Genomic DNA, 23,958 nt, shown 5'->3' with positions numbered 1-23,958 from the left:
CCCCCATAAGCCATTAGATAATTGCCGTTTCATTCTGTGGATTTCTCAATTGTCTCGCCTTCTTCTTCTTCTTCTTCTTCTTTTTTTTTTAAAGCAAACAAAATAATTATCTTTGTCTCAGGGTAATTTTCCTATTATTTCCACAATTAAATAATTACTTCAACCCCTGCATTAAAACATGCCCATCTGTCTCTGTGGACACAGTGGACTGCCAGCTGCTTTAAATAACCCTTCAGAGCGGTCTGGTTAAGGGCTCCATTTGTGTCCCCAGAAATTAGCGTAAGGAAGCCAGCTTCCCGATGCAGCAGACAATTCTGTTTATAATACTTAATTAATCCCCTCCAGTTACTCTGAGCACTCACTTGCAAACTTTCTTTTCCACCTCACCCAAAGGCTTCCCAAGAGAAGAGTTAAAGATGTGAACACTGGCAGAATTCGGTGGGGTTTTGGTTAAGTAAGAAAGAGCTGGGTAAATTAGCTCCAGATAGCTCACTAATCGTACCCGAGAAGGACATGTCAAGTTGGGCAGCATTGATGAAACATTCCATCAAAATCCCAAACTCAAGAGAGGTAGCGCTAAGAAGTAGGCGTTGCCCGTGTCTAACCCTGTCTGCTGACCCTGGCTCTGGAGGTCAGTCTGGGCAGGTGAGATGATGAAAAGGAAGGCAAAGGGAAGCATGGACTATTTCAAAGGAGTAGCATCAGGAAGCCATCCCGAGGGGCTTCATCTATGCACAGTTTCTGGTGGTCTAAGGTTGCCTTCTCTTTGACACAGACAACCCAGTTCACCAAGTCCATCCATTGTAATCTCTCACCTCAGATATTACAAATGGAGTGAACAGACCCCGGACAGTTCCAAGCACCCAGAAAGCTACCACGTCTACAGAGATGTACAGAATGCCCTTGAGAAGAAGAAAGGGAGGCGTGTAACCGAGGTTAGCAGTTTCACAGGTAGAGGGCATGGTAGAGACTCGAACACACCGTTTCCTGTGAACCAGCACCCTGGAGAAGGTATAGAGAGCTTTATCAGGGCCGGCCCCCATGCCCACGTGAATCAGAAAATTGATTGATTACCTTTCCTTTCCCACAGTCTAGAGTGGGCAGAATGCAATGACTCGGGCTCTTTCGTGAGCCCCTAAGAAAACTCTATAATCTGTCATTCCTGGTGTGTGTGAGGATAAATATGCTTCGTGACACAGCTGTGAAGACCAAGCCGAGACAGAGGCTCCAACAGTACTTAACTCATAGCGGGTGCTGTGGGTGGGCTGACTGGCTTCATGATATCCTGCCACATCTTCCTCCCCGGTCCCCTCCTGTCCTTCACCTGTGCTGCTGCTGGAGCTGGCTCAGGCTGTCATGCCCTTGCCTTTGAACAGCTCTTATATTTTTCTTTTTTAAATTCAGACTCTCTCTCTGTCTCCCCCAGCCCATCGTACACACGATCAGCACTTCAGAATCGACTTGTGAGCTTGTCCCTATTGTATCCAATAGTTCTCCACAGTTTATCACAGGGAGTTCTAACTCCCTGGCTTCTGCTTCTATTTCAATTCCTCTCCACGTTCTCCTGCTCCAGAGGAACCAAGCTATTATTTGCTACTCCCACTGTGGTTTTCCTCCTCTAATTGTTCCAGTACACCTTTGCATTGACAGCTGTATTCATTGTTCTTTCCATGTAGAAATTAGGTTGTCCCCAATATCTCCCTTCAACCTCTATCTGTCCTTCAAAGCCGGGTCTGAAGGCTACCTCCATCTTGGGGGCTTTCCTGACCATGCTCCCATCATCATCTTTTCTTGTCCCCGTGAATGTCAGTGGGGACATAGAGGTCAGTTCCAATGATTCTGGCTCCCCGCTATTGACCCCCCACAGTTCAGCCTTTTTGCTCCTCAGATCAGCTGTTTTTCTTACGACCATTATCACCGCCCTATGCTCTGTAGAACAGGTGTGCTGCAGACATGAACGAGACGTTCAGTGAGGGAATGGCCACCCGGTCCTGTTCGATATACCTGTGACTCATTCTTAGTCACCTCCCTGAACAATTACAATGATGTGCAGGGCTCTATGTTGACTTCAAAAGCAAAGGGGATAAAAACAACCTCACTAGTGCGGAACCAGACACACAAAGCGCACCATCCATCCCCACGCCCCAGATCCCTTTCCAGGAAGGCGCAGAAAGAGAAGACAGGGAGTGCAGTACCTTTGTACCTGGTCACTACAGCTGCATTGACACTGAGGGGCTCCTGGAAGCTGACGGTGAGGGATGTGCTGCTGGTTACCAGGAGACAGACATTGGCTGGCACCTCCGGGGCTCCTGACAGAGAAAGAAAATCATCAGAGTCTTAGCTTCTCAGATCCTTTCCAAACACACTCCTGCCTCTTCATGGGACAGTGGGAGCAGACACTTTGCAGATACTGGTTTGCACAGCCCGCTTGCCTGTCCTTGTGAACATTTTCCTTAAAAGGCACAGTGCGTGCATGCACGCATGCGCAAGTGTGTGTGCATTGCATGACCCAGAGGAGGGCGTAGTGTATCTTGCTAGAGCACCCTCCACTTTATTCCCTTGAGACAGGGTCTGTCATTGAATATGGAGCTAGACTGGCAGCCAGCAAGCCCAGCGATCCTCCTGCCCTCCACTCTCAACACAGTGCTGGAGTTGTGGTGGGGTCATGCCTGGAGTATTTCATGAGTGCCAGGGGTTCAAACTCAGGTCTTTATGCTTGCACAATGAATGCTCTCACCCATGGAGCCATCATCACAACCCCTGTATTTGCCATTTAATCATCTTCCAGAGTCGGCTCATTTGCTTGGACATTCTCTGAGGCAGGGGCTTTTAAATGATAGAACTGACTTTTTTTTCTTTGTATTTGGAATTTCAACTCTGATTCTTTTAGTTGTTTAAATAAAATCCTTTAGAATGAGAGAAGGGATTCGCAAGTGTTTGAGTTGGACATTTTCGTCCTAATGAAATCTTCCAGAATAAAAAAAAATTCTTATAGAATGAGAGTTTAGTGGTTCACAAACATCTGGGCTGGATATGTTCTCACATCAGGGGCTTCACTCAGCAGCAAATTTTGCACTGCCAGTAAGCACTAACCTGGACTGTCTTAACCAAGCCAAAAGAACTGGAAGAAAGAATGGAAAGGCAGACAAAAGCATAATTCATGGGCCAGCTGACTATCTTTCTCTGTTGTATTAAGTTCAGTTTATAGCTCTCTCTAAAAAAAAAAAATACAGTAGAGAGTTGAAAACACTTTAAGCTTGAAGTTGAAGCAGAAGCTGGACAAATAGGCAAATAAATATTTTTCCAGCTCCACATCCCAAAATATAGCCACATCAGACCATCGGGCCATTAGGCACTAGGGCGTAGCTGGTGGGAAGTGCTAGATGAGCCGAGATGTGGTGGAGGGAGGCCAGAAGCACCCAGGGCTCATGGCTGTGGCCAGGGAACCAATTGGGAGCCAGAAAATTAAGCAAGACAAAAGCCCCTTTTACAGCCTCCCAGAGTTCTTGCCCCAAAGAGGCTGAGAGCAGCCATCTACGACTGGAGAGTTGAGAAATGGGTAAAAGGCCTGGCTGTCTCTAACCAAAGCTCAGCCTTGTCACGTGCCTCCATCCTCTGCGCGCATACTCACTGGCGTGCTCAAAGCCGGTCTTCATGCGTCGGTAGAGCCGGGACCTCCACTCCCAAGCCTTCAGCTGCTTCTCCTTCTCGGTGTTGTCCAGAGTAAAGCCTTCATTCTCCACCTGGGCAGACAGCTCACTCACTCTGTCCTGAGCCTCCTGGACTAGTGTGTTGAGGTGCATGGCTCGGCTTTCTCGGCTGACGACTGGGAAGAAAGAGACAAGATGACAGTCCTTAGGAATCGTGGTTGCTTTAGGCTGTCTGCGTATCTCCGCCTTTGAAAAACTCTGGAGAACGTGGACTCTGTGTTTCTTATCAACTATCTTGTGATAAGGCCTAACAGTGACATTCACTGTTTAGTGGTCAATTCAGCAAATGAAGACATTCCCAAAGCTCTTCGGCCATTTTGTTACATGCTTCCCAGGGAACTCCTTCGGCATAACCAGTTATGATTGTGTTGATGACATTTGGAGGGACACACACACATGGGAGCAGAGGCCCCATCAGGTCAAGACGGAACAAACTACATTCTACCAAAGTTGATTTTTAAAGAGAAAATATTTGGTAAGATCTAGCTTAAATTTTCTGCCCTTGTCACATTCTTATCAGCCTAGAGAAAACTTTGCATGCATGTCTTAGGATGCTTTTAGTATTTACCAATTTCTACATTGCTAATGAAGTGTCTCAAGCTGGTGCCACAGTTGAGCTAGGGAGTTTCAATGGCTGGACCCTACACTGATCTTCGACTGTGGTCTGGCTCCAGGAATGTACCTTCTCCAGAAATATCCATGCCCCAGAGAGCCAGACTTACGAGAGCTTTGCCTTTGGATTGTACCAGTGCATCCCAAGCTCCACTTGGCTTCCATCATGTTGTTAACTGAGTCTTCCCTGTGTGGTCAGATGTATAGAAGCTGGCCTGTGGACTGCATCCTGTGGTCTTCTGCATGGGAGGGTCTGCTTAGGTGGTCACCTGTCACTTCTGAGGAGCCCCTCCCAACTGGTGGCAAGACAGGAGACAGCCTCCCTCTGGAAAGGTGGCTGAGGACCACAGGAACAGGGACATAAGCCAGCGGCAAGGTCTGCAGATGTGTTATTGGAATGTGCTCGCCACCCCCTGTGAGAATGTGTTTGACGCTCCCTGTGACCAAAACAATATTTCTTTCTGATGAGTGGGAAGCAAAGCCCACCCATTTCATTCTTTATAATTAATGGGAAATATGATGAAGATAACTCAAGTGAAAATGTGTTAGGCGTATTTTGAAATGGAAATTAGGTGGTTGTCTATTCAGATACTCTGTGTTCATAAGCATGTCTGCGTTAATTACAGGAAATGAATACTAATTTATTATTGCCCCTGAGCACCATCAGTCTAAATTTATTTACAGATGAGGTCAATGAAAAATTAGTTGAGTCTCTCTTTTTTTTTTTCTTCTTTTTCTTTTCTTCTTTCTTCTTAGAGCTGCTGCTCGGAACACCCGGGACTGTGTTCTGCTGCAGGTTTGGCACGGCTAATGAATGTTGTCGCAGCAGTCAATCATGTACTCGAAATGCTGTCACACTTCTTGTTTTAAAGCCTCAGTCATGAGCCATGACAGAAAAATAAACAAATAAATAGAAAGTTAAAAAAAAAAAAACTCTTTGACTGAGCAGCTACGCGGTGCAGAATCCCCCAGGGAGGCTAACGGAGGCCAGAATAAATGATAATCTAAATGCTGGGGATGTAGTGAGGCCATGACGGTCCATGAATAGGGAGGTCCGGGAGGAAAAAATGCACGCACACACACACACACATCTCCATGCGCACACGCTCCAGTGGAAAAATTGGCAATATTAGTAGCCTCAAGGTGCAATTTCCTGGAGCTGTTAAGACTGACAAGGCAGTACTAAATGCTGTTAATTTAACTAACTTCAGATTAATGGTAGAGTCTGCTCCGACTGAAGCCCTCAAACACAGTCTCATTATAGGCTTGCTGGGAAGGCCCTAAATATAGGCATTGACAGTTTAAAACAAATTCGTATACATTTGTGTATTTTTAGACATAGGTTAGGCGTCAGAGCTTGTGTCACAGTTTTCAGGTTGATTAATTGACCCAGTAACTGCACCCTCTCCCCGCCGCCCCCTCCTCCTCCCGCTCTAAATTAGAGAGAAAATGGAGGAATTGCCCTTGTTAAGTTACTCACTGGGCCTTTTATTGTAAACCTGGTGTTTGAATTGCACGCATGCGTCAACACTTGGGTGATAGGCACATGATTTATAAAAATAAATTTTTCTAATACTGCGAAATCCCCCCCTATTAATTTTTATATCCACAACAGTTATTATGGGTTGGCGTTCCAGGTGGCATTTCAGATGGACAGCTTCTCTCTCGAGGTCTGTGCGTGGCTCCCCTTCCCTACCCCTGACACTTTTTCCTGCTTTCCCTGACAACACGGTTTACTTCTGCCTGCTCTGCTCCTCCGGGGCTTCAGTCCTTTTCCTCACCATAAGGCAGATTCGCCCTCTCTGAGTCTACCAGGAGGGCACCTTCAGCTTCTACAGTCAGGTGCCCGGTCCACAGGGGCTACAACCCAGTGCTGTACAAAATGGCATGGTTCTGCCACGGCAGGGTGCAGTGGTGATGGTGGATGGGACTGGGACTGGAGGGCATCTCAGGAACCACTATCCTTCAGTGTCGCTGTTCTTTTAGAACACTGGATTCTCCTTGCAGAACTGAGTGAGAACATATTGTTTAGAAATGACAGATGTGTTGATTCTGGAGGCAAATGGGGGAAAAATCCTAAAAACCTGAAGATTTACATTTTTGAAAAAGAGAAAGTATTTTGAAATCTTTTTTCTTTCCAGATTCAGCCCCAGGTGTCCCTGAGACTGTACTCACTGGCCTCTGTTGTTAACAGGCAATCGTGTGGACCAATCTCAAAGGCTGAACCTGTGTTCTCCAACCATTTCACCAGGCAAATCTTTATATTTTTTTCCTATGGATTTTTTTAATAGCTTAATAAAACACCCCTTTGAAAGACTGGGTTTTTTTTTTTGCCACCAAACCAGCTGACTTATAAAACAGCCATGTTTCTGCCTATTATTAATGACCCATTTAACTGCCAATAGTAGCATCTGTCCAATGAGATAATCGACTTAACTGGGTAGATTTATTTAGGCAAAAGCAAGCGAATATGATGATTGTATCAAGCTGGGTAATTTGATCATGAGTGGATGTGTGATGGGGTAGGTTTTGGTACCTTTAAAATTGTTCTGGGGACCTTCTTTTGTTTGTTGTTTGACTTGAGGGTGGGAGCCTTTTGACTCTCCCTCTTTTAAAGACGAAGAAGCGGGAATCCAGGCAAGCAGGATGATTTAGTCAGTCTTCTTAAACACCTTCAAGAACTCAGAGAACTCCTCTCCAAATCAAAGGGAATATAAATCAACTTATGATTTACATATTGCAGTTTATATTCAGCTTATAATTGGCACCCTTGTTTTGGCTGTTTGATCGGAAATGGGGGCAGGGGTCATGCCTGTTTTCTGGTTGATTTTTTCCTGGCCATCCTCTGCTCCCTGCCTTGGGTCTCGACTCCACTTTCACTTCTGCCTGCAGGCTGTTCTCTTGTGTCCTGACCTCTGCAAGTATTAGCTTTTTCTTTTTCCTAGCAGTTGGTCCCTTCTGCAGCCCAGCGACTGTCCCTCTGAGCAGCCATAGGCAGCACAATAGAGGGTCTGTGGGTGTGTGGCAAGCCGTCCGGCAGGGGCAAGACCACTTCACGGCTCCTGAGACAGGCTCCTGCTATTGTGGTGTTTAATTATCAACAGTATTTCTACCACCCAGTGCTTCAGAGTGGGAATTTGTTATAAGACCTGCCCAGCTAATTAACTATGGGCTGGGGGGTGGGAGGTGGGGCAGGAACTTCGTGTTCAAAGAACACAATTAGGGTTACTGTTTAAATCTTGAGATAAATAGTGATGGGGCTGAATGGACTTTGTCTAGTGCTGGACTCTAGCTTAGGAACTGCAGATCCTTAGCCATTTCATTCTTTCACCCTTCCACCACAACTGCTGAAAGGGACCTGGCTGCAAAAACGTTTGAAAATATGAATGAGGGCAGCATGCAGGGTAATTTGAAACTTTTTTGAAAAAATTAAAAATTTAAAGTTTTATTTTTAGTCATGTTGTCTCTGTAGGCGCAGGATGCCTTGGAGTTGGAGATAAAGGCTGACGTGAGACACTCAGTGTTGGCACTAGGAACTCAGCTTAGGGCCTCTGCAGGAGCAACTTTACTTTTCTCCACAGAGCCATCGTGCAAGCCCCTAATTTTAATTTACATGAGGTTTTGAGGGAATAATTTATTTGATTTTCTTGCGAAAAATGAATACATTTGCTTTTAATGGTGATAATGGATTTTTTTTGCAATTTACAACACTTTTTTTTATTGTTGCCATTTTCCCCTTTCTTATTGATGAGATAAACAAGGCTCCAGACAATCGCTTCATCTCAGTGATAGATAGGAAGGATCCTTATCCCAGCTTGTCTGCACCCCAAACCTTGAGCCATCTTTGCCTTGCAAAGCCATTGCTTGCAAAGAGAGCTTCATTTATCCTCAAGCAGCGGAATTGGAAGCAGTGTCCTTGTCTTCGGCAGAAATATGCTTTGTAAATGGTTGCTTCCAAGAATGGAGGTAACCCTTGAAGGTACCTTGGGGTTACCTAGACATCATGCGGTATCCTTAAAAGATGTACAGTCCCAGAGAGATCCGTGTGTCCTTGTTTCTTAGTCTTTCTGAGCCTGAGGGTTGTAGCATGATTATCTTCACTTTACAGCTAATATCCACCTAGAAGTGAGTCCATGCCATGTTTGTTTTCCTGGGTCTGAGTTACCTCATTCAGGATGATTTTTTTCTTCCTCGTTCCAGGCATTTTTTTTTTTTTGTAACAGCTGAATAATACTCCACTGTTTAGATGTCCATTTTCTTTATCCATTCTTTGGTTGCGGGACATTTTGACATACTGCACATTTTCAAACAAAACATGATGGCCAGTCACGTGAGCACTGGCCCACACATCACTGCTGCTCCCCGATTCCACATTTGACTGCCTCTCTTGCAACTGACACGGTCCCACATCTTCTAATTACATTCTCAGATCTCAGCCACCACAAATATGCACAGATCACCTCTTTTGCCTACATGGTGGCCTTAGTTAATGCGAGTAAACTTGGTTCCTCTGCCTTAGCTCTGGCTGTGTGCTTACTGTTGTGGCTGATGATCAGTAGCCAGATGTTGGGGAGCTGCACCCTCAGTAGAAAAAAAGGTCAACACACATCTTGGCTTCTGAATTCTTTGGTTTGTCTGGTAATGTGCTGGATGCAAGCACATCAAACAAATTGTCTTCTGAAATAGTTTTGTATTTTGTCTCATTGTGTATATACCCGAAACTGTTTATCAAGTCAAATGTAATTTTAGTTTTTTGTTGTTTTTTTTTTTTTCAAAAAAAGGTGCATAGTTTTAGCCAGTCACTCTGCCATGTTGAACACAGGCTCTTACCTGAAAATTGGCACAACAATGGTGCCCACCTCACAAACCATGCTAAGTTAGTGATAATCTCCACACAGGTTTTTATTAATATCACTCCTATTGATTTTTAGAAGCACACACACAAAAAAATAAACCCAAATTTGGTCTTATGTAATAGCTTGGTCTTTTTCCACCAAAAAAATAATCTCTTGTTCCAGATCTTTTAAAAAAATGTCTATTCCAGCTACTTTTTAGAAACATAACACACTCATAAATGATGTCAAAGTGCATGCTATCTGTGATTTCAGAGGAGAAAGCGGGGTCACTTTGATATAAACCTTGCACTGAGAGCCAATATCCTCTGGGCAACGAAGAAAAGCAGTTCATAAGATTTATCTCTGTTGATCATAAGTGACAACCGTCCAACAATTCTGCAGTGAACTTGGTTTAAGGTAGTGATGCCAAGAGGTGTAAGGCACAGGCATTTTAGTGATTAAACATATGACATTAAAGAAACCCTTACCGTCAAGACACTTGGCATTCAGGTCCAATCTGCTTGGCTTGTTGAAATCCAGAACTCAAAGTCCACTTTGGCTTCTTTTGGGTCTCCAGCTGTGACGTCTCTAAGACTCCAGTTGCAAAGGTTGCAGAGACCCAGAGATGTCTCGTTTTAACTGTGGCAGGGCTTTCTTCTCCTAGGGCCATCACACCTGGGCAGGGGCTCTACAGAGCCCCTGTTACACAAGCCAGGGAGCTGGTGAAGCCTTAAGGAGGCATCTTTCATAAGGGAGAGGCCAGGGCGCACTCCATTCAAGGGGAGAAAGCAAATGCTCCACGTTTTTGCCACTTTGCTTAGGGTGTTCAGATCAGGTTTGAGTGGGATGACCACATCTTCTGAGGACGCTCTTCACACTGTCTACAGCTGTGGAGTCCAAGCCACGTCAGGAAAATCTCCTCTCATTAACATTAAAAACAGGGGAGTTTAAAAAATGTAGTGTAGCTAACTCAACATGTCTAAACTGTTATCGTTCCTACGGACTAGGCATTTTTTACTAAAAGTTTTTGTACTAGACCTTTGAAAACCAGAATGGATTTCACCTTTCTCATGCTTTTTGATTTTGGGATACATATATTTTTAATAATAAATTTTGTTTTATTGTAAACTGGAAACTTTAAGTGTTTACATGAATAGAGTATGAGGTGGATCTGTAATTTATTAATACAATGTAAAATTATGAGATTAAGCTCATTAAAGCATACACTTCACTTGAGAGCTTTACTTTCAGTAATGATGACATTTAAAATGTACTGGCTTAGGAAAATCTAAGTGTACAGTATCATTAACTATATGGGAGATGGATTGAAAATAACAGTCTTCTCTTGAACTGAGATCTTCTGGCCTCTGGCTATTATCTCCCCATGCCCCTCCATCCAGCCTCTGCAATCCCCATTTTTCTTCTCTGTTTCTGTGAGTCTGTGTTTTGGGGTTCCCTGCATAAATCAGATCAGATGGGATTTGTCTTTTCCGTGCCTGACTTAGGATAAGGCTCTCCAATTGCCTCCATGTGGTTCCAAAGGGCAGAATTTCCTTTCTCATCGAGGGAAAGTGTCATTTCGTTGTGTGCCCATCCCACATTTCCCTCATCAGCCTAGCTGCTGAAGGACACCCAGGTTCCTTCCATAATTTGGCTGCTGCAAACGGCGCTGCAGTGGCTGTGGGAGCGTGGACGTCTGTTTGACAAACATTCCAGATCTTTGGGGTAAACACCCAGAAGCGGGGTTGTTGGATCATATGATAAATACTATTTTTAGTGCTTTAGTAACAAACCCAGGACATCACATATGCTAAGCATGTGCTCTGCCAGTGGGCCACATCCTTAGACCTATTTATAGTTGTTAGAGGAAATGCCATATATTTTCCAAATTGTTTTGACCAGTTTCCATCCACACCAAACAGCATAAAAGGTTCCCTTCTCACATCTTTACCGACACTTATGTTTTGTCTTTTCAGAAAAGCAGTTCTCACAAGTGTAAAATTATATCTTGCTGCTGCTTTTGACTTGCATCTCTCTAAGGCTGGTGGTGTTGAGTACTTCTCCACAGTGCTGTTGGTCATTGGGCATCTTCTTTTGAGTCTGTCTGCTCAGGAGTCTTGCCCATTTCTTAGCTGAGTTTTCATTTGATTTCCTTCTGTATTTTGGGCATTGACTCCCTCGTTAGATGCATGTTTATAGATGTCTTCCATCTCTGCTTGTTTCTGCTCCAAGTTTCATTAGTATCCATTGGCTTTTTAGTTTGATGTTACTGATTTTTGTTCTTACTTGTGCTTTTGGGGTCAAATCCAAAAAGTCATTGTCCAGACCAGCATCATGGAGATTTCTCCCTTTTTTTTTTTTTTGCAACTTTGTAGTTTAGTCTCATACTTAGGACTTTAATACATTTTTGTGCTGATCTATATGTGGTGTGGGGTAGGGGCCTGATTTCATTTTCACGTTTGGGGGTATCCAACGCCACATGCTAGGGAGGTCACTCTTTTCCCCTTGTAGATATATTCTTGGCATCCTTGTTAGCAGTCGGCAGGCTGTAGAGTGTGGGCTCATTCTGGAGATCTCCATTCTGGTCCATATTTTAAGAGATTGTGAGTGACACATGGCTAATAGTTTTCTGTGTTGCACAGGGTAGTTCGTAGCACAGTTCTACAGTCTTCAAAAAGTGTGTGGTATTAGGGGTACCAGCACACATAATCTTCAGTGCTGGTTCTGTCTATTTTACCACAGAATCCATGTGATGGATGCTAAACATTTAAATTCTTTTCCAGAAGCTCCTGGATTTTTTTTCTTAGAATTATATTGAATGACAGTTCCTGGATTTTTTTTTCTTAGAATTATATTGAATGACAGTATTAGGAGGTCAGGGGGTGTTTATAGCATGCCAGGGCACAAGCGAAGGACTTGAAAGGTACTAGTCCACTGCATTCATAACTGTCCCACTGTCCTAGATTGACAGTATGGCAGCCAGTCTTCCAGAAGCATTCGTCTACCTCTGTCCTCTCCAGACGTTCCTCCACACACATGCTATGCAGGGGTGGTCATGATATTATGTCGCAGCAGAGATTAGGTGGCAAAGGACACTTGTTTCTGCCTTGCTTGATCTCTCTCACCTTCTAGAACCTTATCACTTAGGGACATCTACAGCAACATCATCATCTTGTCACATGGAGAGGCCCATGTAGCCAGGGATGCAGAGCTCGTGCCAGCTGTGGCCCTGAGTGAACAATGAGAATGTAACTCCATTCAACTGCAAGGTGATAGCCGTTGGAGGGATGCCCTGAAGGTCCATTTCAGATAAATCCAGCCCCACATGTCTAACTCAAAGATACTTAGATAAATGTCATTATTTGCTAAGTTTGGGGTGATTTAATACCTAGTGATATAGATAATAGCTAACACAAGATTATATCCATCTTACAGATAAAGAAACTGAGGCATAAAGAGGCTAAAGATTTTTCTTACAAAGTTTCAGATGTGGAATTTGAAACCGGGACTCCTTCAGTCCACAAATTTGATATTTAGTTTGTGCTGAAGATTTGACTTAAAAGTACCATCCCCAGTAGTTACCTTTCACTGTGTGATGGTAAGTGTGTGTGGAATGGGGGAGAACTACGAATTCCTTCTGGAGTGATAGCAGTGGGAATGTTGGGAATTCCAGATAGGAGCCTATGTACACAAAGGCCTTGTTAATGGCAGTCAAAGACATTGTTAAATGTTATCTGTAATGCTTTAGGTTTTGCCAGAGAGAGCTTATTCTATGTGGGGTACATCAAAAACTCAAAGCAAAAGCTGACTCTCAAGGGAAGGAAATCCTGCCATCTGCAATAATGTGGATGAGCCTAGAGAAGCCAGAACACAGAAAGACCAAGTGCATGATTACATGTATATGTAAGCCTTTGAATGTCCAAATCATGGAACCAGAGAATAGAAGGTGGGTCGCCAGGCACCGGAGGCTGGGAGAGGTGGATCAAAGGCTGTAAACTTTCAGTTAGAAGCTTAACAAGCTCTGGGGATCTCACGCACAACATGAAGATGTTGAGTGTGCTAATTAATTTGATTATGGTAATTATTCCTCAGTGCATACAAATAGCCAACTCTTCTGCTTTGAAGATAATCACATTTTGCCTGTCAATCAGCTATTTTGGAAATTAAGAGAAAGAAGCAGTCATTGTTGAAGAGTGAGTGATTGAAACTGAGATCCAAGCCACCTGATAGTCATTATTTAGAAACATAAAATAGGGTTAAGCCACTTCATACTTGGTAGAAATCTTTGTCTTCATATGGAAATATGGATATTCAGATGTTGAACATATAGTGATCAAGATTCAAAGTCTTCAAGCGCCTCAAGTAGAGTGGACAAAGCAAAGTCCTCGTGGCAAGATAGTGTGGCATGCACAAGGGATAGAAGGGGACGTGCTGGAGGAGGCAAGCTTTGAAGAGCAGACTTGTAAGTCGGGGTGAGGATTTACACCCCTCTTTTAACGAGGCAGATAAGAGTATGTATCTCACTCATGAGATCCGCGTATGGCTCATTTCCCTATATTCTTTATGGCAGCAAACCTTTGTCCTTTGAGAGTGGCCCAGTCCGGGGATCGTGGAAAAGGATGACGCTGGGCAACGCTGTTTTGGAACAAAAATCAGGTGTGACTAATCAACAAGTCTGGTTTTCTCATGCACAGACTCCGAGGACAATCCCAAAAGTGTTTGGAGCGGTGGCAGTGCTGCTGGCGTGAGCGTGGGGTCTCCCAGGAGGGCCCTGGTAAAGACTAACATTGGCTTGGCTTGCAGACTTTCTGCTGCGGCTGTTTACACAAAGCCGACCTCATTAGTTTATAGTCACACCTCTCAGACACAGCCTGCCCCGTTCTCAGTGCAGACTCCTGACTACAGCAGACATGAGAGGCACAGCCTGTGTGCCGGGGTGGCAGCAAAGGGGGCTGGACTGTCTGCAAGTGACAGCGGCTCTGTGCTGGTATTGTGCAAAGTCTTTGAATAGAAAGATTCTGCTCAGCACAGGCAGAGAGGTGTGGGAGGGGCTCGCTGTGCAGCCGTTGGGAGGGTTCTAGAGAGACAGGAAGATGCCAGGCAAGGGAAGGGGAAGAAAAATCCACACTGAGGAGCATCCCACAGTTTTGCTGGCCCACATCATTAGCAGTGAGAAATGAACAGGAGCCAGGTACACTGATGATCAAACTTTGCAATTGTGCCTAGAAAATCACAGGAGCAGAAATACCCCCCACCCCCAAATGCCCCAAAGTATAAGTTCCTGAGAAATTTATATCTTTTTCTCCTATAGATGGAGGTGTCAGAAGACTAAAGTTTCTACTGAAGCTTTCTGATTATCTATTATGATATTGGGACTAAAAGATGAGGCAAAGATCCATGAGTGTGACCAGATCTGAACGTGGCGGGACTCCAAAGGAGCTGGTGCTTTTAGGACTGGTGTTGGCAGGCATTCATGGTACCAACTTAATGGCAGCCTCCAATTGGGTAGACTCTTGCTGATGATTCAGTAACCCTGCCTCCATGACGGTTGGGATATGATTAGTAGAGATATGGTAAGTTAGATAGAGAGTTTGGCTGGGGATTTTATATACAAGGATAGCAAGGCTTCCTCAGATAGCAGCTGCTACGGGGTGTGAGTCTTAGCAATTGGAAAGCCATCAATGCCCAGAGCAAAAGTCCTATGGTTCCTGCGCTTAGGGTGGTCCCCAGTGGCAGTCCTTCCGGGCTCTCGCCTGTATCTTAGCCTCTTCCAGGCTGCGGGGAAACATGTGCCATGTCCCTTCAGCAACAGCCAATGTTTTCCTCAGTAGGAGCGAATGTTACAGCAGCTCCCCTGAGAATAACTGAGTTTCGCTTTCCATAGCTTCAGTTACTCACAGCCAACTGTGGGCCAAACATAGTCAATGAAAATTCCCCAAAGCAAACATTTCCTAAGGCTTCAATGGCACTCTGTTCTGGGTAGCACGGTCAAATCTAGCACTGTCCTCCTCCGTACCACCTGGAATGTGGGTCATCTCTTTTCCCATGGTACCCGCCCGTTAGTCATCAAAGTCATCATCTCCAAGAATCAGAGTGACTTTCATGACATTGCAGTCCTTGGGTTCAAAAATAATATTTATTTTACTTAAATAGTGTTCCCCAAAGTGTAAGAGTAATAATATTAACTTGTTACATTTTATTACTAGTGTCATCATTGATCTCTCACTGTATATGTACAGGGGAAACATTGTATGTGATTATACATAGAGTTAAATAGAGTGATAGCCACACATACGTAAGCGACGCTAGCCATAGCTTTTAGCATCCACTGGGGTCTTGAAACACATGGTAATAGAACTCTTCTACTTTGTGCCACTTGCTGAAAAGTGGGAGGAACAGAAAATTATTGCTGAATAGATAGTGGATTCATCTCCTGATTAGGCCAGGGACTCTGAAATTTTGACTGGCAGCCTCTGGGACATGCCCTGGGCTTGGGGAAAAATACATGGTTGCGCGTCAGTCCATGCTCATGCTCATAACAAACACCCTCTTAGCTCTGCAATTCAGGGTCCACGGCTTTAGAAATAAATAAATACCGAAGGCAACCAAGTTGTAATTCCTGATAAGAAATAGGGCAAATTATACAAGTCTTTCTTCTGAATCATGTTGGGCTCCTTGGTGGGCAAAGCTAAAAGAACATGGGGCTAGTTTTGAGCAGAAAAGGACCCAGGGGGAGAGGAAGAAGGAAATGAGCTCTATTGGAGGCTGTGCAGTCTGCTGTAAAGTAGTGGGCAGTCACTAGGGAAGCAGATGTAGAGCGAGGGAGGGGAAGAGTCGAGCATCTACTGTGTGATGGTGAGGGACCGTGAAAGTTACACCTGGGTTCAGATCCTGGCTCTCCCCCATTAGCTTGGGCACGCTAGGTAAATGGTTTGACTTTCCCCCCTTTCTAGTTTCTTCACAGAAAAAATGAGAAAAATACTTCCTACCTCACAAGTCAGTTGTGAAGATCAAGTGAGGTGATGTCGAGAAACGCATGATTTTATTATACATGAGTGCATGTGTTTGAATAAGTGCCTGTTCATGTGTGTGTGAGGGTGTATGTGGGTGAAGTTAGTGTGTAGTTGGTACATGTGTGGGGGGGGCAGAGGTCAACTTTGGGTTTCATTGAGTGTTTTGTACCTTATGTTTTGAGAAATTATGTTTCATTGACCTGGAGCTCATCACGTAAGTCTAGCCTGGTTGCCGGTGAACCCCAGGGACCTGTCTGTCTGCACCTCCTCCTAGTGCTGAGGTTACATGGCTGCAGTGTTGTTCCTGGCCTCGTTTTGTGGGTTCTTGGAATTAAATTCAGGCCTCCATACATTTTACTGAATGTGCTGTTCCTTCAGCCAGCAACAACATTTTTGTATATGCAAAGCATTCGAAGAATTTTAAGACGTTGTTGGGATTTTTCTCCTCTTAAGTCATGCCTTTTCAGCTTGGGAGTAGTTTGGAGCAGGTGTTTGCCTCGGGTTATATAGACAGCAGGCTGCCGCTTTTCTCCTGGGATAGCTCATGCTCCTGGACAGAAGCAATCCTGTTTCTTTTGTATTTGATTTAGAAAGTGAATTTAAAATTTCTGCAAACACTGTGTTCTTCTATCCTGCCTTTATCCAACACAAATGGCTCCCTAGTGCTCAGAACAGAACAAAGAGTTGACAGGATTTCAGCAAATAGCTCGGAAGGAAAGATACAGGAGCTGCTGGCCACAGCCCTCCATGTTGGTTATTCAGAAAGACGGTAAGCTGGTATAGAAGGATCTTCAGGATTAGCATCCAATGGACAGGGGCTTGGGTCACTGATATCTGTTTGTGAACTGTGATCTTAGGCCAATGTGCTGATTAGTTTGATGTCAACTCGATACAGGTTAGAGTCATTTGGGAAGAGGGAACCTCAACTGAGAAATGTTCCCACCAGACTGGCCTGTGAGCAAGACTGTGGAACGTTTTCCTGACTGATGGTTGATTTGGGAGGACCCAGCTTACTGTGGGTGGTACCATGCCTGGGCTTGTGATCCTGGCTGCTATATGTAAGAAAGCAGGCCAAGTAAGCCATGAGGAGCAAGCCAGGAAGTAGCACTCCTCCATGGCTTTTGCTCTAGTTCCTGCCTCTAGCTTCCTGCTCAAGAAACTCAAGGTTTCTGCCTCAGCAATGGACTAAGAAGTGGAACTGTAAGTTGAAACAAACTCTTTCTTCCCCAAGTTGCTTTTGGCCATGGCTTTTTATCACGGCAGTAGAAAACCTAAATAAGAAAATCACTTACCTTTTCATAATCATAAGTAAGCCATCTTGAAAACTGAATTAACAACATGCAAAAAGATTGTTAAAACTCAGAAGTATAGCATGCAGGAGCCTCACGGATACTCAGCCAATATTTCTTTGTTGTTTTGCATATGTTTGAGTCTGTAGATGCCACTTTGATTTCTTGGGTGGTCAAGGTAACTTAAGTGTCCTGTTCCCTAGGGCCTGAGACCTAGGCATTTTAACGTATTGTTCCTCTGTTTGCAACATTGTGATAACAATATGGTCATCACCCCAGTAGAAGCAAGAAAACTCCAGAATCCTGAGCATATTTGGTTTTGGTTTACCAGATAGTTAGTAGTTGAGTACTGACTCTTAAGGCTCAGGTTACCTTGAACTTGCTTTCTTGCCAAGGATGACCTTGCACTTCTTATCCCTGCCACCCCACTTCCCAAGTGCCGGGATTACAGGCATATACTACCACACTCAGTTTATCTAGTGGGTGCTGAGGATTGAAGCCAGGTCTTTGCGCATGCTACATAGGTCCTCTGCTAACTGAGGACCCAGCTAACATATCCCCAGCCCAGTACTTGAACACTTCTATGGAGGCTTAACTATAAACACAGGGGCTTGGGCACATTGGGAGTCTTACAGTTCACAGAGGAAACGCATGCTTTGCAAAGGCTCAGGTGAGGAGGACTAATGTTTCGTCCCGTTCAGGGCACAAGGAGTGGTAACATCTGCATGAATAGTCTCCTTGTTCTTACAGAATGGGGCTCAGTCTGCACACTGTGTCCAAACCCTCTAATTCTTTCTCCACCCCCCTCCTCTCTGAATCTTGAGGACAGACATTATGGCAAATGAATCAGAAGGTAGTAGAGATCTCTCTCAGCTTATTCTTCCATTTTTTTAAACTTTCCATCTGAATATTTAAATTTTGCTAAGAAGGAGCTGCCCCCTCTGACCAGGCAGAAGAGCCCCTACCCCCAACTATTTCTCATGATCTTTGATCCGGGCTTGGGAAGCTTAGATTTTTCCAAAGGTAGTGTTCTGATCCGAGTGTCTGTCTCTGTCCCTAGTCTTTGGGTGGCAGTGATTTATGAAATCTGGCAGCTGAGATGTGACTTCTAATCATGTACAAGTTTCCTCTGATCTTTCAGTCTTCTGGGGCCACCACTTGGAAATATGTCAGTCAGTGTGAGTGGAACAGCAGTTGGGTGAATCTCTAGAGAGGAGAGAAAATGGTGGCGCTGAGCCACTGCCGTCGTTGGATCAGAGAGTTTGGACCAAGGGGGTTGTGAACTCTGACTTCAGGATGCTGTGAGTACTGAAGGTGTCAGTGTCTATAAAGTACTCAGAATGGCACCTAACTAATCATATTACATATGATTCCATTGTATGAAAAGTCTGGAAGAGGCAAATAGATGAAAACAGCAACAACACAAAATGACTATTGATTTCTCCTAGGGCGGGGGTGGTGAGGAGATCAAAGAGTCAGAAGTGAAGGGTGTTGGATTTTTATAGGGGCATTAAAAAAGTACTTAAATGATTATGGTGACGGTTTTCTGGTTCTGCATTACTAAAGAACATCACTTTTTTTTTAATGAGTGAGTTTTGTGGTGCGTGAATTCTCTGTTTCTTCTATTTTTTCTCCTTCAATCTGTCAATAACCTATCCTCTCTATCACCTATCTCTATTATTCATCAATCATATATCATGACTATTATCTATTATCTGTCAGTCATCTATCCTGTCTGTCTTTCTTTACCTATCTACTGTCTATATATACTAACTGTCTATCAACTGTCTTCTGTCTGTCTCTGGTCACCATTACTGTCATGCTAGTCCATTAACTGGCACCTGTTCCGTGGACCATGCATTGAAGTGGTCCCTTGACCGGTTGACCCAACTCTACAACTGCTTCTCCTCCGTTCATCTGTCACAGAGCATCGTAGTGACCCTCCAAAGTAAAACAGACCATGGAATCCAAGCCCATGCCATTGCCTCCCTATCACACTCAGTCTTAGGAGGAAAACATCTTCACCTGACCACCAGGACCTGTGCCATTCGATCCTGGTGGCTTCAATCACAGTCACCACTTTCATTTGCTCGATTCCAACACTTCAGCTTCCTTTCAGACCATCTCAAGACTTCCGCTCACTGTTAATTCTTCCTAGATTAGACCCCACACCTAATGGTTAGTGGCTTTATATCATCGGGGACTTAGTTATTCCATACCATATCAGCTAAAGTTCTCTTGCCCAACCCTATTTAAAATTGACCCTTCCTTTGTCAACTACTTGCTACTCATTTTTAATAGCATTTACCACTATTTGAATTTATGTTGTAGTTTACCAATTCATTTGCTCATGGGAAGTCTCTTCCACTAGGGTGCAAGTGCTCTGTGAGACCAAGGAGTTTATCTAGTTTGTCACTGCTTTCCTAGACTGGGACAGTCTTCACTCAGTGTTTGTGAGTGTTGTAAGTGTCTGAGTGAAGTCCCCGCATTGACTGTGGATGAAGAGACACAAACCCTTGCTTATCCATTTCCTACAAATGCTTCCTAAATCTGTATCCTATCATTTGAAGATGTCATATGCCAGAAAGCCTGAATTAAACTTTTAGGAAAAGTCGTTTGGAGAGGCTTTCTTTCAGTAACATCTTTTGTGTTTTCATGAGCAAGCAATCAAGTGCTTAGACTGATAACCACTAGTTGATCTGTGCACGAAAGTCTTTGGAAGCATGAAAAGAATTTTAGGATCAACCATTCCTGTGTGGTTATTTTGGTGACATAGAGCAAAGGTCTGATGGATGACATGGGCCGTTGTGGTTAGGTTTACTTACAGTGCGGACTTTCTCGGGCCCCTGCCCGCAGAAGAATCCTAGCAATGGGTACGTTGTTGGTCATGATGGCAATGTCCAGGGGTGTCAGTCCCTCGCTGTTTGGTGTGTTCAGATCTAGTTCTTCCGGGGTATACTGGTAGAGGAGGAGCTGCACGGCGTCTAGGTCCTGCTGCTCCACAGCCTCAAACATAGCTTCATTGCCCTGGAAATTCTGGAGAAGAAGAAAAGCAGGTTGGTACAATGGTACAGCCAATATCTCAGAACTTTAGAGATTGTCCTAGGGGGTCACTGGAACACTTACAAGTGGGTGATTACAGAGCTATCCTTTATCATGTGATCCTCAAAGTCAGCGCTCTGTTGGCCTGTCCCTCCATGTGTCCTAATAGGTATTGAGCAGACACATTTAGATGGATGGGATAATACAGTACTCTGCTGTGTGACCCCGTCTAGGGCAGTGAGAAAAATCAACTCCCTGCAGCCAGTCCGCTGCTGAAGGGATACTGTTTGCTAGGCTATTAAAAGATGTTCTTAAGTGCTGGATTAAGTTTGTACTCCTTCGTTTTCTGTGGCACCTCTCAGGGCCTTTAATGGCATTAATATGTGATTTAAAATAAAATATTATTGTATTTCAGTTTAACTTTGGGGTAACGTTCTGCAGAATGCAGCCGGGTGAATGCTAGCATCGATAGTGTGGGGACGAGTGGTTTTAATTATGACTACTCTGTATAGATAGCGCATGTTCTGTATTTCTCTCGACTCCTTCCTTCCTTCTCCACTCTCAGGTGTTATTGCCCGTCCTCTTGACTGCTAGTCTAGGTGTCACCAGCCCAGACGCTACCCCGTCACTACCCCCTCCCATAGCTGATGCCCATAACCTCCGGTCTACTTTATTTAAGGTTAATTATTACCATCGGTCTCACTGAGCTAAGAAATGCTCAGATGATTATTTGACAAGACCTCTGGGTGTGTTGTTGAGGATGCGCTCCAGTTTGATCTCAAGAATTGTGATGCAGTCATTGATGGATACATAATGTGGAAGCGTTACTGAGAGGCAGTGAAAAGGAAAAGGGACCACGTTGGAGGAATTAGGTCACTGAGAGCATGCCACCGGGCATTTGTCTTGCCTAGGTCTCTTCCTGTACACCTCTTCTTTCTACTTCCGTCCAGGAAGGACAGAAGAAGAACTTCCATACATTCCTATCCTGAAGCTCTGCCAAGTGCATGAGGCCAAGCGGTCATGGACTTTAATCCATAACCCTGGATAAACCCTTACTCCCTTAGGCTGGCAGGAGTTTTGTCACAGGCACAATAAAACTTACTAATACCCTGGCCACTATGATCCCACAGTTTCTTAGCCCAGACCCTCCAACCATTACACACGTAGCACTTTTGAGCTGAAGGGAGAGGTTGAAGTGGTTTTCCCAGGAGGGCTACAGTGCTAAACGGATAATTGTTTAAGAGGGCCAGCAGTTGAATATTTATAAAATGCAAATCATCTCTAGAAAACAAATAGCATAGATAATATAACTCTTTGGGGGAAAGTTTCATATGTAGGACTTCTCACAAAGACTGTGACAGAAGAGATAAAGGCATAGCCTATCTCTATGTTGTCTAAGGATTGCTTTGATTTTAGAGATAGTGGGACGCTGTTGGCCTTGACCTAGTGCTGGGAACTGATTAATTTGTAGAAGGTCTTTGGTGATCAAATGTATAGGCAGGAAGATTTTATTTTTAGTCTCCTCAAAAACTGATTTTCCCTCTCCAAGGCTTGCCAGTCAGCTTAGGCTGAGCACAGACCCCAGCATAGGAACCTGAGGACAACAGCAGGCGATTATGTAAATGCTTGTTTTGACAATAGGGACCCAGAGGAGAAGGCTATTTCTGTATGCTGCTCTCCTGCAGGAAGACACTGTACTGAATAGAGAAGTGGCTGTTCTGCAGTCTGCCAAACTGAAGGGCATCTGATGCTTAGGTCTTAACCTAACCCCAGCTAAGCCCTCCCGGAAGCTGGGTGTGAAATAGGAAACCGTATTAGAAAACAAATGAATTCAAAACCAAAACCTTGCCCTATCTCCAGTGTGCATTTGCTTATGATTATTAGTGTCTCTAGTTTCTTGCCCACCGTATTTACTTTCTCTTAGTATTTAGATTAATAAATATCTAAGTTATTTCCCCCTTCGAACTCTAACTTTGCTTCTATCTGGGAAGGCCAGGACTTACTTCTGCCTTAATCTCAAATAGAGCTCTTACCTCCCCACAGAAGTGCTCTCGTTGATCATGTGAATATGTGGCTGCTGTTTGAGCCACAGCCAGTGCCGAAGACTACTGAGAACATCTGTAATATACTCGGTCTGCCGCTGGCTATAGCCTAATTGCCATGACAGCTATACAGGCCACACAGTTTAGCAACAGGAAGATGTTCATTTTTCCTGATGGACTGATACACTTTTAGTTATCAACTAATGGCAGGTCACACCCAATTGTCTTTCCCGCTTTGACTGCCTGGAGACTCAAAGGTGAACGTAATGCTATATTTCATGGAGTATGTTTGCCTAAAGTTTTGGTATATATGTTTGTTTATCCATCTATTTTCTTTTGCTGGCTTTTTCTGTCTTCTTTCCATTATGTAATAAATAGAATTCTATTCCTGGATTCTATTTTGAATGCCTTTGAAATGTATGTGATATATATATATATAATATACATATGAATGTATATCAGAAACCTATAAATGATTTTAATTCTATTATTTAAATGAGCACTGGTACTTCCAGGAAGTATATTTAATCTGAAACATTTGGTATTTGCCAAATTGTGTGTGTGTGTGTGTTGCTGGGGGCCTGAGGATTGAACCCAGGACCTTGTACATCCTAGGCAAGCAATCTATCCCCAAGTCCACACCTCTATCCCCTCAAGCTGCTTATTTTGGAGATTTCTTCACTTGATCTAATAGTGAAGAATAATTAGGGAAAGAAATTAAGAAAAAGAGGGGGTGGGGAAATGTCTTCCATTCATCCAAGCTTAATGTAGCATCATACATATGTATATATAGTTCCTGTCTTGATGGACTTAGGTGTAAAACCGGAAGCATTCATTAAATTGTTGAACGATGAATTGACATGGGGATAGGAAGAGTTCCATTACCACTGAGGTCTTTCTGAGACTCAGCCGATCCGTTCTGGTTTTAAAATAGGCCTCATCAAAGGATGAGTGGCTGCCCTTCAGCTTCTCCGAGAGGTTCCTGTACAGGCGCTTGGCAGCATTGGGAGATGACGGAGCGCTGTGTTTCTTTGACTGAGAAAGATGTAAACTCTGCATTTGTTGGGTCATTTTCGAGCGGCAGTTCCTAAGCAGAGGAAAACAGCATGCACGATGATTACACGCAATGCAATTACGCACAACAAAGAATTCTATCACCTCCAGGAACCATCTGGAAATCTCAGATCCAAATGTGATATTCCGGCTGGGAAGGCCCGCAGAGATCCCCAACCCCAGCTTCTTCTTGCTGTGGAGGAGAAAAATGAAAATCCAGGGGAAGGAAGCAGCTTCTCTAGGGCCCCAGAGCTGACTGGTGGCAGGAATGGAATGGCAGTCCCATTTATTATATGAAATATCCGTTTACACATGAACACTTAAAAACCGAGGACTCTTACTCAGTTAGGAAAGTATCTCAG

General features: G+C 44.0%; 1 protein-coding gene across 1 annotated transcript in view; it reads right to left on the bottom strand.

Moving 5' to 3' along the window:
• The window catches only part of Ankfn1 (ankyrin repeat and fibronectin type III domain containing 1), a 371,750-nt gene that overhangs the window by 116,238 nt on the left and 231,554 nt on the right, over positions 1 to 23,958 (bottom strand). Inside the window, exons 4-7 of the mRNA XM_075991135.1 lie at positions 23,429 to 23,630; positions 20,285 to 20,495; positions 3,632 to 3,826; positions 2,196 to 2,309 (exon numbers count right to left, since the gene is read on the bottom strand). Coding sequence (XP_075847250.1) covers positions 2,196 to 2,309; positions 3,632 to 3,826; positions 20,285 to 20,495; positions 23,429 to 23,614 — 706 coding nt within the window. The 5' untranslated portion in view covers positions 23,615 to 23,630. The remainder of the gene's footprint in view (positions 1 to 2,195; positions 2,310 to 3,631; positions 3,827 to 20,284; positions 20,496 to 23,428; positions 23,631 to 23,958) is intronic.

Source organism: Microtus pennsylvanicus, chromosome 11 (assembly GCF_037038515.1).
Source record: "Microtus pennsylvanicus isolate mMicPen1 chromosome 11, mMicPen1.hap1, whole genome shotgun sequence".
Classification (NCBI taxonomy): domain Eukaryota; kingdom Metazoa; phylum Chordata; class Mammalia; order Rodentia; family Cricetidae; genus Microtus; species Microtus pennsylvanicus.
Note: the sequence above shows the minus strand (reverse complement) of the source record. Positions and strands in the feature narration are given on the sequence as shown.